Below are 14535 nucleotides of genomic sequence, written 5' to 3'. Positions count from 1 at the left end.
GACCGGACTCCTAAGTGCATCAGCGGTGAGCGCCCTCTACAGAGTAAATGTATAAGCTCTGAGCGCCCTCTATAATGGGGCTAAGCGCCTCAAAAATAAGCGCCCTCTACAGAGTAAATGTATAGGCTCTGAGCGCCCTCTATAACGGGGCTAAGCGCCTCAGCAATAATCGCCCTCTACAGAGTAAATGTATAAGCTCTGAGCGCCCTCTATAACGGGGCTAAGCGCCTCAGCAATAAGCGCCCTCTGCAGAGTAAATGCATAAGCTCTGAGCGCCCTCTATAACGGGGCTAAGTGCCTCAGAAATAAGCGCCCTCTGCAGAGTAAATGTATAAGTTCTGAGCGCCCTCTATAACGGGGCTAAGCGCCTCAGCAATAAGCGCCCTCTGCAGAGTAAATGTATAAGCTCTAGCCGCTCTTCATAGCGAGACTATCTGTGATCAGCGGTGCGACTTTAGTCTGCGATCAGTAGGTTTACGATAAATACAAGTCTCGACATAATGGGGAAGGAGGGAGGGGACAGCGAGTGCTTACGCGCTGGAGACCGCATATAGAGCATGGTCAGTCACATGGAGAGCATTCTTTATTCCGCCGGGAGTGTTCCCGGCAAGCGTGTATCGTGTTAAGACGGCCTATGATTACGCAACGTGTACGTACGTGTAGCGTTATCACATGTCATCATGCGACGTTATAGCGATGTGAATTACTTTCGTGAATTGCAGTGACGTCAGAACCGTACATCGACTGTCCCGATGACGTGTATGTTAACCTCGAAGTCAACAGGTCGACGATCGTCGTGAAGAATCTTCCTAAGCCCGTCACCAATCTGGACGATATTGAGGTTCGTGTTAGATGTTTAACTGCGGCGCGTCGCAAACACGAATTGCCACAAAAATTACTACCAGTGACAAGGTGTAGGACAGGTTAAACACTTAGACACGTGTCGCTCTAGGTAGAAGAATACACGGAAGTTCACAAACAACAGTGAATTATCTCCGTTCGGCAACACTCACTCACAGCCACATATCTGTTACGCTTTCTCTCGCCAGCGCATTTCCCTATAGAAAAACTGAACGTTAATAAAAGACGGGCTGCTGCTAACGCCTTGAGTTACCTGCTAAGTTTTTAATTGGGGATAGATTTTGATACAAACAATTAGAGGTGACTGTGATACGGGCAGCGCCGGATAACGCAGCTAATGTCGTGTCGGCCAAGCAGACGACCAGTAATGCTGCGGGGCATAGACGAGATGGATGCTTTCCAAACTCCAACTATGTTTACACTGAGACAAAGTGCATAACCTTGGTACTGTGTGTGCGTGTGTGTGTGTGTTTTTTTGCACAATACTCGTCGTAACAATGTGACAGCGTTCATCATGTGTTTTTTCTGTGACAGTCGTCGCCCGCATTTGAAAATGTTTGTAATATGTTTTTTCCGTGACAGGTGTCGCCGGTCTGTGACAGCGTTTAGCACGTGTTTTTCTGTAGCAGGCGTTCACACAGGCCCGTGAGCAGTGTTTAGCATTGTCTTTTCTTGTAGGCAGACGTTTACAGCCGGTGACAGGCGTTAGCACGTGTGTGTTTGCGTAGCAGACATTGCTCGCAGCCTGTGACAACGTTTACCACGTGTTTTTCTGTAAGCAGCGCGTTCACACACGCATGTGACACGTTAACCACGTGTTTTTTCGTAGCAGGCGTTCACAAGCCTGGTGACACACGTTTACCACTGTGTTTTTCAACCGCGTAGAGGCTGCTCGCCCTGCGTACGTAACAGTGTTTAAACATATTCTTGTTGCTGTGTGACTCCGACGATCCGTGTGATCGGTTTCGCATGTGTTTTCTTAGCGCTGATACGCTCACTGGTCTCTGAAAGCGTTTTAGCACGTGTTTTCGTTGCTTAATTGCCGGCAGCATGCGACAGCGTTAGCATGTGTTTTTCGTAAGGCAGCACATGCCGCAGTCCTGTGACATCGCGTTTAGGCACGGTGTTTTCGAGCAGACATTGCCGCAGCATGTGAAGCGTTTATCACGTTTTGCGCAGCCCAAAGCAACTTTGCCGAGCCTAGTGACAGCGTTTAGCCCCTGTTCTTCAATAGCAGACATTGCCGCAGCCTGGACAGTGTTTAGCTACGTGTTTTTCGTAGCAGACGATTGCATGTCAGCCTGTGGACATCGTTTTAGACAACGTGTTTTTTCGTAGGCAGATCATTGCCGTCCAGTCCTGTGACATCGTTTAGAAACGTGCTTTTTCGTAAGGCAGACATTGCTGGACAGCGCTGTACAGCGTTTAGCACGTGTTTCCCCCTGACAGGCGTCTCCGGCCGTGGGTGCTTGCGCCAGCGCTGTCTATCCCGGGGACGTACTGAGATCGAGTGTCGGCGTAGCAAGCAGCTGACAGACTATAAGTCGTGACGAGTGACGATGCAAGTACACGTGCTGGTAAGTGAGCAAATCTCCTGCCCCGCTACCATCCCCACAGACGATCCACACAGCTGCGCCTCACTACAAACGCAAGCAATAATGTGAATAATCTCGTATATTGTGAATTATGTGATTATATAATTGTACTTTGATTATCAATGGTAATTTTATTAATGATTATATAAAAATATGTTAATTAAATACATGTTACTAATCATTTGTGCACAGCCACTGTAGCTCATCTAGCAGGCAGGCAATCACGCGTCCGCGCGGATACATCGTGCTAATCGAGTCAAGCTCACGCGCAATTATACGGTTACATACATGTCGACTTTTTGAACAGTTCGCGTGTTACTCGGCATTGTTTTACGTAGACTATAATGCAAGCAGTGTGCGATGTCTGGTTAATGGTTTAACGAGGGAAGCATGTCGAAAATAAATTATATAATAATTCTCGGATATTCCAGATATTGAACCATTGAAGCACTGCGCAAGTGAATACAAAATCAATCGAATCAATCACTGACGTCGTATAATCTGCTGCATCACAACGATAATTACCAATGTTTCTTGTAAGCGTAGCCCCGTGATTGACAGACTCTATTGAATTTGATCGTTGTGGCGGTAATTCACTGATGATTCTTCTATTGTGTGATCGAAAAAAGTCTATAATAGAGCAAGTTTTAAACTACCATACGTTTTGTTAGCGACACAACTAGCTTTCGCATCCTGTGTCCAGATGCTCGCCTCTATTGAGGTGTGACGAGCGAGGAGTGCAGGGTCCCAAAATTACCCGCCCCGCCGTCTCTTGGCAGCAGCCGGAGTTTACTGACAATGTTCACGTGCAGTACCGTCTCGAAACTCACGCTAGGAAGCACCCGAAACGTCAGCAAGCGCGAAGCGCGGCACGACCAACAGCACACACAAATCAAAGACGCTCCCCCCCTACCCACATTAATTATACATATACATGCAGGAGCTAAATAATACAATCACTATTGCACAAATAATGAACAAATAATATACTGACAAAATACATGACATAATGGACAAATTAATTGACAACAATTGTGTCATATTAGTGCTTCTTTATAACATATAACAATACTGACATAATATATATATAATATATATATAAATATATATATATATATATATATATATATACCCGTGCACAATATTGTATATGTAATCACGGTGGTCGTTTTTACATCCGTATGTGTTCAAACTGGAATAAATACGATGCGCACTCGCTCGCATAATTGATTTGTATTCGTATGTGTGTTATACATTTATTCTCCAAGAAAGCAAAACTTCAAGCATCTTCACTGCGTCGACAATTCTACGATTTTCCAGCGCTACCCGTGATGATACATTTGTTGTTGATGCAGCGAGCTACCTCCGGCATTGTGTACCTTAATAACAGTAATCGAGAAAATTTAATATCGGAGAACATTTCGCCGCGATGTTTGCAGAACATTGTCGCGTTTTGCCGATTTACCTGTTTTTACTCGAGCGCCTCTAGCACGCTTGCTCTTGACGTCAAGTAGCTTTGCACAACTCGCGCTGCAAGGTCTGCTACAAGTCTCTGCCCGAGTTTGTGGTCGGCTGAGTTAATTTTCTTGATGTTCCGAGCGTTTTACGTTAACAGGCGAGATGTTGTCTAATGCTCTATATGTTGCGTGTGTTTCAGGAGCCGGGAGAGAGGTTCGAACGCGGTGATTTTGTCGTCAAATATGTAGCGACCGACTCATCAGGAAACGAGGCGACGTGCGAGTTCGGTGTCAGTATAAAATGTACGTAAACACCAATGTCGTGAGTAAAATATAATATGTGAGCAACTATTTTTTATTCTTTTGTCGGTTCCATTACCAATGCCATAAGGCCTCCGCAACTGTAATGATTTGGTCTCGTTAACAAGTTTTGTCCAGCATGGCTACTCGCTGTTATGCGCTGTTAGGGTGGGGATGTTGGTCTTAAGCCTACGAAACCCCAATTTTTACTGCAAGTGTCGACTCAAGTAAATCTATATACTATATACTATATATTATAATATAGGATACGGCGCTTTTCTCAATGGATAAACACGAGTGTAGGGAGTGAGGTATGCGTAAATAATATTATGCAAGGACTAAAATGTACGTAGAGCCTATTTAGGGAATATTATGAGCGCAAACACCAATCTGTGGAGAGAAATGTACGTAAACACCGATGCAGTTGACATGCAAAACATATAACATATAGGTAAAAACCCAATATAATGTAATGGAAGATGTGCGTAAACAACAATTTAGTGAGAAAGTGCGCCTAAACAAAAACGTATACGGAGTAAAATGTGCTCAAACAACAATTTATAAGTAGTAAAATTGGCGTAAACTGCGGCCGAGCGCAATATGCGCATGCAGCAACATGAAGAGTGAGATAGTGAGCCTAAGCAACAACGCAATATGTAATTTTAAAGGAACGTTAACGTATCGTGTCGCGTAGTTTCCATCGATTTCCCAGCACGGCATCATCGTCGCCTGTACATCTACAGCATCAAACAGCACAGCTCTTTTCCTTGTACGTAGATTATATACGAGTTCTGCGGGCATTGCCACCTACGGCGAATGTTTTCTCTCGAATGTATACGTTAGCGTATGCCTGCTCAAACACATGCAGCAATCAGATTGTCGTGTCCAGTAGCGCCAGGTTACATTACCAGCGGATATGTAATATTAACGACTGCTGCTGCTGCTGCTCCTGCTGCTGCTGCTGCTACTACTGCTGCTGCTGCTCCTGCTGTAGCTGCTGTTGTTGTTGCTGCTGCTGCTATTACTACTGCTGCTGCTGCTCCTCCTCCTCCTTCTTCTCCTTCTCGTCTCCTTCACTGCTCCTCCTCCGCTGTGGCTGGCGCTGCTCCTCCTCCTCCTTCTCTTCCCCGTTGCTGATCCTCCTCTTCCTCCTCCTCCTTCTCCTTCTCTCCTGCTCCTTCTCCCGTTGCTACTGCTCCTCCTCTTCCTCCTCCTGCTGCTGCTATGCTGCTGGCTGCTGGCTGGCTGCTGCTGCTGCTGCTGCTGTACTACTACTACTACTGCTGCTGCTGCTCCTCCTCCTCCTTCTCCTCCTTCTCCTCCTCCTGCTCCTCCTCCCGTGCTGCTGGCTGCGCTCCTCCTCGCTCCTTCTCTTCACCCGTTGCTGATCTCGCCTCTTCCTCCTCTTCTTCTCCTTTCTCCCCCTGCTCCTTCTCCCGTTGCTACTGCTCGCTCCTCTTCTCTCCTGCTGCCGCGCTGCTACTACTACCTACTACTTGCTGCTGCTGGCTGCTGCTGCTGCTCCTCCATCCTCCTCCTCCCTCCTCCTCCTTCTCCTCCTATCTCTCCTCCTCCTGCTCCTCCTCGCCGTTGTCTTCTGCTCCTCCATCCATGCTGACTGCGCGCTGGCTGCGGCTGCTGCTGCTATACGGCTGCTGCTAACTGCCTCCTCTCTTCTCCTCCTCTCCTCTTCCCGTTGCTGCTGCTCCTGCTGGTTTGCTCGCTGCTGCTCCTCCTCTTCCTCCTCCTCCTCCTCCTCCTGCCTCTTCCTCCTCCTCCTATTTGCTTTTCTTCTTTGCTTCTCACTCCTCTCTCTGCTCCTCTCATCCTGCTGCTGCTGTTGCTGCTACTGCTGCTACGTGCTGCTACTGCTGGCTACTGCTGCTAACTGCTGCTACTGCCTGCTGCTGCTGCTATTGCTTGCTGGCTGCTCCTCCTCCTCTTCCGTCCTCCTCTCCCTCCTCCTCCTCCTCCTCCTCCGCCTCTTCCTCCTCCTCGTCTGTTGCTCTCCTCCTCCCCCTTCTCTCGTTCTTCTCTCCTCCTCTCCTGCTCTCCTCCCGTTGCTGCTGGCTTCTCCTGTCTCCTCCTCCCGTTGCTGCTGCTCCCAAATTCCTCCTTCTACCTGCTCCTCCTTCCGTTGCTCCTCCTCCTGGCCTCGTACTCTCTCGCTCCTCCTCCTCCTTTCCTCCTCCTCTCCTCCTCTGCTGGCTGCTACTACTGCTGCACTGCCCTCGTCTCCTCCTTCTTCTTCTCCTTCTCCTCTCTTTCTCCTCCCTCCTCCTCCTCTATCTCCCGTTTCTGGCTGCTCCCTCCTTCTACCTGCTGCTGTTGCGGATACTGCTCACACTGCCTGCTTATGGCTTGCTACTGCCGCTGCTGCTGCTGGCTGCTTGCTGCTGCTGCTGCTAACTGCTGGGCTTGCTACTGGCGCAGACTGCTCCACCTCCTCGCTGCTGCTGCTGCTGCTATCTACTGCTCCTCCTCCTCCTCCTCCTTCCTCCCTCCTGCCTCCTTCCTCCTCCTCTCTCCTCCCTCTCTCACCCCTCCTCCGTCCTCCTCCTCCTCCTCCCTCTCCTCCTCCCTTGCTTCTTCTTCTTCTTCTTCCTTGTCTTCTTCTTACTGCCTCCTCCTCCTAGCTGCTGCTGGCGCTGCTGGCTACTAACTACTAACTATACTACTCTACTCACTACTACTACTACTACTACTATATAACTACTACTACTACTACTACTATCTACTACTACTATACTACTGTCTGCTGCCTTGCTGCTGCTGCTGCTGCTGCTGCTGCTGCTGCTGCTGCTGCTGCTGCTGGCTGCTGCTGCTGCTGCTGCTGGCTGCTGCTGGCTGCTCTTGTGCTGCGTGCTGCCTGCTGGCTGCTGCTGGCTGCTGCTGCTGCTGTGCTGCTGCCTGCTGCTGCTGCTGCATGCTGCGTGCCTGCTCTCTGCTGCTGCTGCTGCTGCTGCTGCTGCTGCTGCTGCTGCGCTGTGCTGTGCTGCGCTGCTGCTGCTGCTGCTGCTGCTGCGCTGCTGGCTGCTGCTGCTGCTGGCTGCTGCTGCTGCTGCTGCTTGCTGCTGCTGCTGCATGTGCTGCGCTGCTGGCTGGGCTCGCTGCTGTGCTGCCTGCTGGCTGCTGCTGGCTTGCTGCTGCTGGCTGCTGCTGCTGGCTGCTGCGCTTCTGCTGCTGCTGCTGCTGTGTGCTGCTGCTGCTGCGCTGCTTGCTGCTGCTGCGTGCGCTGCTGCTGCTTGCTGATGCTGCTGCTCTTGCTGACTTGCTGCTGCTGCTGCTTGCGCTTCGCCTGCTGCTGCTGCTGCTGCTGCTGCTTGGCTGCTGCTGCGCTGCTGGCCTGCTGCTGTGCCTGGCTGCTGTTGCTGCTGCTGCTGTGCTGCTGCTGCTGCTGCCCTTCCTCTGCTGGCTGCTGCTGCTGCACCTGCCTCCTCTTCCTCCGTCCTCGTTCTCCTCCGCGGGTTTTTTGCCCGCCCTTTGCTGCCCGCTCCGCCCTCTCTTCTCCTCCTCTCTTCCTCCGCTTTTTTTTGCCTGCTGGCTGCTGCCTCTTCCCCCTCTGCTGCCTGCTGCCTGCTGCGTTGCTGCTGCTGCTGCGCTGCTGCTACTCGTCATGCCCGCTCCTTCTCCTTCTCCTTCGCCTCCTCCTCCTCCTCCTCCTCTTCTTCCTTCTCCCTCTCCTCTTCCTCCTCCTCCTCCTCATCCTGCTGCTGTTGCTGCTACTGCTGCTACTGCTGCTACTGCTGCTACTGCTGCTACTGCTGCTGCTGCTGCTGCTGTTCCTCCTCCTTCTTCTCCTTCTCCTCCTTCTCCTCCTCCTCCCGTTGCTGCTGCTGCTCCTCCTTCTTCTTTTCTTCTTCTTCTTCTTCTTCTTCTTCTACTTCTTCTTCTTCTTCTCCTCTTCCTCATCCTGCTGCTGCTGCTACTGCTGCTGCTGCTGCTGCTGCTGCTGCTGCGACTGTTGCTACTCGTCACACCCCGCGGGAATTTAAGAAAAATGTTTCCCCTTTCACTGCGCACAACGGTCCTGTTCATTATTTAACCTGGACAATATTATGTAAACTTTTTCCGTTTTGTTTCATGCATTCAATAAGCCTGAGTCTCGCAGCAGCTGGCCCACCGCGTTCCATCCACCCTGAATTTATCATGTTTATCCCCAATATTCCCCAATCCGTGCATCTTCTGATGTGTGAAGGCAACCCGGATGACATAACCGCCAGGTCTAAGCGATTTATGCAATGCTTTATTATCATACCAGAAGTGGATAATACAGTTCCTTGTTATCATACCAGAAGTTTACTATACAGGATTTATCACATTAATTAAGAGAAGTGAACCAAATCAATTGTGTTTTTCTTCACTCCTGTTATTTACTCCTCACTTTTGATAAACGGCTACAAACCTGAATGCATTTAACTCGGTGTATGTACGTATGTATCCGGGTAGCGTATTGCCGTGTGAACGAGGTTCGTCTTATCCGGCAGGGCGCGAATGCGACCCGCCCACGGGACCGGAGAACGGCAATCCCAACTGCGTCAAGTGGATGTACGGCATGTTCTGCAAGCCGACGTGTAACGAGAGCTACACGGGCTACCAGCTAGCGGGCCACAAGGTGTACATGTGCGGCGGAGACGCGACGTGGTACCCATCCCGCCACATGCCAGACTGCACACGTGAGCATGTTCGCTTTACGCTTCATGTTTCTTAAGTGAAGCCGAGAGAGAGAGAGAGAGAGAGAGAGAAAGAGACCGGGAGGAAGACTTGCACAGAGAGGTGGGAAAGGGAAAGAGTGAAAAAAATTGGAGAGTGAAGAGGAGAGGAGGCAGAGAATGCATTAAAATAAATAAATAATTTATGGCGCTTTGCTCACGTATTTTTCTCTTCTTAGCGTATACGCGATACATCAGAAATGTGTCCTGCACACCTGGTTACGAACCTCGTCTGAGCGACTACAAATGCGGTAGGTATACGCGCATGCGCATGCGCCCAACTGTATTCCTACAGTCACATTGTAAATACAAACGGTTAGCGTCCTAAAAACTGCAAAAATTAAATTTGCATAAATTCACGGCATGCGAACGTGCAATAATGCTATGTCTAATTTTTCAGAGTAAACTGCATGGTGAATACATATTTATTGGCCGCATACACTACAGTTCAATTTCAATTATGATTATACTCGGTAATTAAATTACGCATGTTGTTGGACAGAGTAGGCTTTAGGTTTAGAGAGGGCGTATGGATGGATGTAGCAACCGCGGAAGCTGCAATCTGCCAAAACATGCAATGGAAAAACATAGGAAGTATTAAGAGCGCATAAACTGTAAAAAAATGGTTTATGCGTTCCTGAAAATATGTTACAGTAATTTCAGCATGAAAGATCAACAGGAACCCCAGTCTGAACATTTTTCTTGTGTACATACTAGACATAATTTCTCATTTTTGGTGAACATTATTTAGTCAGTGTCTATGGACCGGGCCACCGTGAAAACAGCTGAGACTTCTATTACCTTAATTTGTCCTAATTTCTTATCGAACTCTTTCCAGCCAAACGTGCTCTTCTACTACATACATTGTTGCTGTTCTCATTGTCTTATTATAATTTCGTAACTAACCGAATCGTAGGTAGGCCGATAGGAATAAAAACGTATATGGATATTTGGTATCACCGAATCTAATGGTATTACAACCCTCCTTTAATTAATGAACCGCATTAAATTCGTCGTCGTAATAGACTTGTGGGATTTCTGAAAAATGTGAATGTTAGGGGCATTTTGGAGTAAAAGTTGGGAACCAGACTTTTTAACATAATTCGAGTATGCTGAATCAGATAAACCCAGTTCCCAAGCGAAATTTTGAGTTTTTGGTCATCTAATTTGTATAACTCGTGTGTCTCTCCGTTTCTCTGTTTGTCGCAACGCAGTCGCATGTCCGCGTGGCAAGTACCTCCCGGAGAACGCCACCACGTGCGTTCCCTGCGAGATCGGCACCTATCAGGACGAGTTCGGACAGACGTCGTGCAAGCGCTGCCCCGCCGGCCGCGGCTCAAAGGCAGACGCCAGAAACGCGGAGGAGTGCGGCGAGGCGCGCATGCGCAGAAACTCCAATAAGAACCGGCGGCGGAGAAGAAAGAAGCGTCGGCATTCGAGCGCGCGATCATAATGCACAGTTCGTTGTATCAGATGAGCATATCCGAGAGAGGGAGAACGAGAGAACGACAACTACATAATATACGGGGGGAGAACGCGGGGAAAGGGAAGTGCATCGAGATAGATTAGAAGATAGATATAATCATTAACCCACGTACGTTGAGTTGATGATTTAGAATGACAAATGCAGGTAAAGTGATAGGGAGAATGAGAGTGGAAGCGGAGATGGGTAAAAAACGCTTTCCCGGCCATAGACAGCAGATGCATCTTGTAGCAGGTAGTTTAGGTAGACTAGAACCGCTTCTACTTGGCACTATCAAAAGGAAAGGTGCAATATATTCCCCCCAAAATACAAACGTTATATATCAATGTATCTATAACTACTATATCATTCGTCATTAGCGGGGAGTATCAGTGAGCCAGGAAAGTAGGTATGACAGTTCTAGCCGAGTGTAGGCTTATGTGTGTATATGTAACGTGTGGACCAAACTTACATTCGCGCGATCGAGTCTATAGCTGCGATGCGAAGACCAGATTTTAAGGACAGAATCGTAGATAATGGTTACTAGGATACCTTATATACATGCACCTGATAAAGCTTTTATAGCTTATTCACGTATACTGATGTTAAGGATATGCACAAATAATATAGTTCCCGGTTTTTTCACTAAATGTGTTGCTAGAAATTAAGCACAGTTATGCATTAGGCACAAGTGATTACGTAAAAGTTACATGCCACATATATTATTCAGCAATGATGTTATAGCAAGCCAACATAATATATAACATTGACTCTGACTTTATCTGTGATGTAGTTAAACTATTGCGATTATCATCTAGTAATTTGTGTTTTCAATGAAATTTTCACGTGTACAAACATAGGCGTGATGATACCTAAGATAGGTACAAATATGTAGAGCTAGTTAAGCATATAAACGGCACAATATAGTTTACGCTGAAATCTCGTGTGTCTCGTTACTTGTTGTAACTAAGATACAAGTCTGTTGTATCTAAATATATCCATCTATGTACGTCTGTTTAACTCTAATGATAGCATTTCTGCAGTGTGCACATTAAACAGTACTACACGAATAAGACGCGTCAAAGCGGTGCTTCCAGATCTGTAGGTTTTGCCATGCAATAATAAAATAGACAGGTTTATTTGGCCCTTGCATATCCTGCTGGGAAGAGAACCAACAACAATACAAAGTATGGTTAGCAATACCTTTGCGTCACAGTAAAATCGCATAGCTGCGCAGTACAGATAAATCAACGATGTGTAAAATAGTCAATAGATCAACAAATAAATCAACTAATCAACGAGTCAATCAATATCTCGGTTAATTAGTTTAGCAGATCGATAATTAATTTTAAAAACGTTAATCAATAACTAAACGGGTAAAGTTTACGTTGAGTTTCATTCTCGGACAGACTTTTTACTGGATATTGGCTATTATCTGTAATCGTGTGCTTTATATAGTTGAAGGTCCGTTTTGGCTGTTGGCTTTAATTAGAAATTATTCGGCTTTTATTCGATATTACAAAAAAAAGAAATATGTGAGAGGAGTGTCTTTTTACAAAACAGTTTTTTGACGTAGTAAGTTACTTTTAGCGTAGTAAGTTAGGCGTATAAGTTAGGAGTATAAATTAGGCGTATAATAGGCGTATAAACTCGTAATTCTTCTAGTGTTGGACAAACCGTCGATACCGAAATAATTTTATACTGCTGATCAGTTAATGTAATGGTTTCAGGTAACTACAAATCTACACCTAATGCCGCATGACATAATTTCGTGAAATCACTACTGACCAGCTCCTTCGCGTATCTGTGCCTTCGTATACTTACACAAACACAAACACACACACACACACACACACACACACACACACACACACACACACACACACATGCACGCACACACAGCACAGACCCGTAATATATATCGTCAGAACCAAAGAACCAGGGAAATGTCTACTCTAGCAAACTGATATTTCATAATTGAGTGAACCATGCCTGTTTTTTTGCTGCACGATGTCATATCCGTTACATTCTGCCTGAATCAGTATTCATTTATTGGCTGCTGGTTGGTATCATAGATGGCAGTCACCAGGGTATATCTTTGAGAATTAAAACAAGCCAGTTCTTGTACAAAGCCAGTACATATTATATAAGAATGGACGAGTATGCTTCCTGTCACTTGTACAAATAAAGAACAACGTCAACCTTAATTCTGCTTGTCTATTTCTTGAAACCATCTGCACACTCCCGACTAGCAAGTTATTGTTATATGACTCACAATGCTCAAACTAAGTCTCCACTACAGACATCAATACGCCCGGTCGTCGACCAATGTCATACCAATTCCTACTAGTAGTTCACTCAATACAGTATAAGGTGAATGCCTGTACTGCCTGGGTGTACAACGTGGTTGCATCGTTGCCTATGTCAATTTAAATTACTGGATTACTGTTTTCGACGTGTCTAGGATATTGTACAACAAATATTCTCATTTTTGCTATTAAAATAATTTCCTTATTTAAAATAAGGTCTGGGTTATTTGTCAGTCAAACATACGGGAAAGTTCTGATTTCGCTAGGATGAGTTTACTAAAACCGGACTGATAGCGGTTTATGTAGTGAACGGTAATGCCGTGATTCAGTAGGTAACTCTTCTATGCATTATACCAAAATTTATTTAAATACCTGAAGCTATTTTATGACTGCATTAAACAGTTCAGCTAAGAATCATGGTACTGGATTTGTGGTCTGCTAAAGTCAAGCTTGTCTAAAGTGTTGCCTTATCATCTTTAAAGGCAATATTTTCTTCTTTTCAGTTAAACCTAAAGGTCTGAAACGATTCCACCATCTAAATAGGTCACTGATACATTTTTATAATTCTCGTGTAACATGTAAAGACGTTCATAACTACACTAATATTTAGACATTTTGTAGTCAAATATAGTCATTGTACTTCGAAGTATAATTATGTGAATATATTAAATAATAACCAAAAAATTTGTCTTTACTGCAAACATGTTTTTTGTCCCGTGGCGTCATTTATTGAGCTCAGCTGATGTAATTACAATTTTTTTTCATTTAAACATTTATTTATCTTGATATACTGGACATCACTATCACAGTAAAGCATTTGAATAGTCATTGTTCGGAACAAAGTTCAGGTGCTTTAACATTAATAAAGCGCAACATTGTGATAAGCATTTTTCATATCACAATAGTGAATTGGATAGCCTCTCTAATTTAAATGTATAATTTCAAAAAAATAATAGTACTTCCATACGATACTGAGCAGAAGTAAACGCGGCTCTTCCCTGTGCTGCGGTATGCAGAAATTCCGAAAAAACCTGGGTAACATCTGCTGACTGCTGTTAGTATTTACTGCGACATATCCATTAATAACTTGAAACCACCAAATTGGTAAAATGTTCTCTGTATTTTAAGAAATTGTGCGAAATTATGTGGGTACCATCACCACTTGATGTGAAACGCGCGAACGCTGCGTACTGTATGACGTCACTAATCTGCGCGTCAACAAACCCGGGCCGTTGTAACGTGGTATAAATATAGACTCTATTATACATAGTATATAACCCGTATTAGACCCTAACTGTATAATATAACCGTATATACCCTAACCGTAAGACCAACGACCCGTGGGATTATAGACCCGAACCGTAGGGCCAACGACCCGTATGATCAACGACCCGTAGGACCAACGACCCGTAGGATCAACGACCCGTAGGACCAATGACCCGTATGATCAACGACCCATAGGACCAACGACCCGTAGGATCAACGACCCGTGGGACCAAAGACCCGTAGGACCAACGACCCGTATGATCAACGACCCGTAGGACCAACGACCCGTAGGATCAACGACCCGTAGGACCAATGACCCGTATGATCAACGACCCGTAGGACCAACGACCCGTAGGATCAACGACCCGTAGGACCAATGACCCGTAGGACTAACGACCCATAGGACCAACAACCCGTAGGACCAACGGCCAGTAGGATCAACGACCCGTGGGACCAAAGACCCGTAGGACCAACGACCCGTATGATCAACGACCCGTAGGACCAACGACCCGTATGATCAACGACCCGTAGGACCAACGACCCGTAGGATCAACGACCCGTAGGACCAATGAC

At 46.3% G+C, this 14535-nt stretch overlaps 1 protein-coding gene and 1 long non-coding RNA gene across 3 annotated transcripts in view; both read left to right on the top strand.

Annotated features, from left to right (window-relative positions):
* Positions 1-2353, top strand: LOC106817884. The gene is made up of 3 exons (XR_001395116.1): positions 1-25; positions 723-841; positions 2311-2353. It is a non-coding gene; the product is annotated as an uncharacterized LOC106817884 (long non-coding RNA).
* LOC106817883 (sushi, von Willebrand factor type A, EGF and pentraxin domain-containing protein 1-like) overlaps positions 1-12594 on the top strand; it is a 44669-nt gene extending 32075 nt beyond the window's left edge. For both annotated transcript variants that reach the window (XM_014822592.1, XM_014822591.1), the window contains exons 7-10: positions 4114-4216; positions 8701-8889; positions 9105-9176; positions 10140-12594. In XM_014822592.1, the coding sequence (XP_014678078.1) occupies positions 4114-4216; positions 8701-8889; positions 9105-9176; positions 10140-10378 (603 nt within the window). In that variant the 3' untranslated portion in view covers positions 10379-12594. The remainder of the gene's footprint in view (positions 1-4113; positions 4217-8700; positions 8890-9104; positions 9177-10139) is intronic.
* The last annotated feature ends 1941 nt before the right edge of the window (positions 12595-14535 follow it).

This window comes from Priapulus caudatus, unplaced genomic scaffold (genome assembly GCF_000485595.1).
Source record: "Priapulus caudatus unplaced genomic scaffold, Priapulus_caudatus-5.0.1 Scaffold1907, whole genome shotgun sequence".
Taxonomy (NCBI): Eukaryota; Metazoa; Priapulida; class Priapulimorpha; order Priapulimorphida; family Priapulidae; genus Priapulus; species Priapulus caudatus.
Note: the sequence above shows the minus strand (reverse complement) of the source record. Positions and strands in the feature narration are given on the sequence as shown.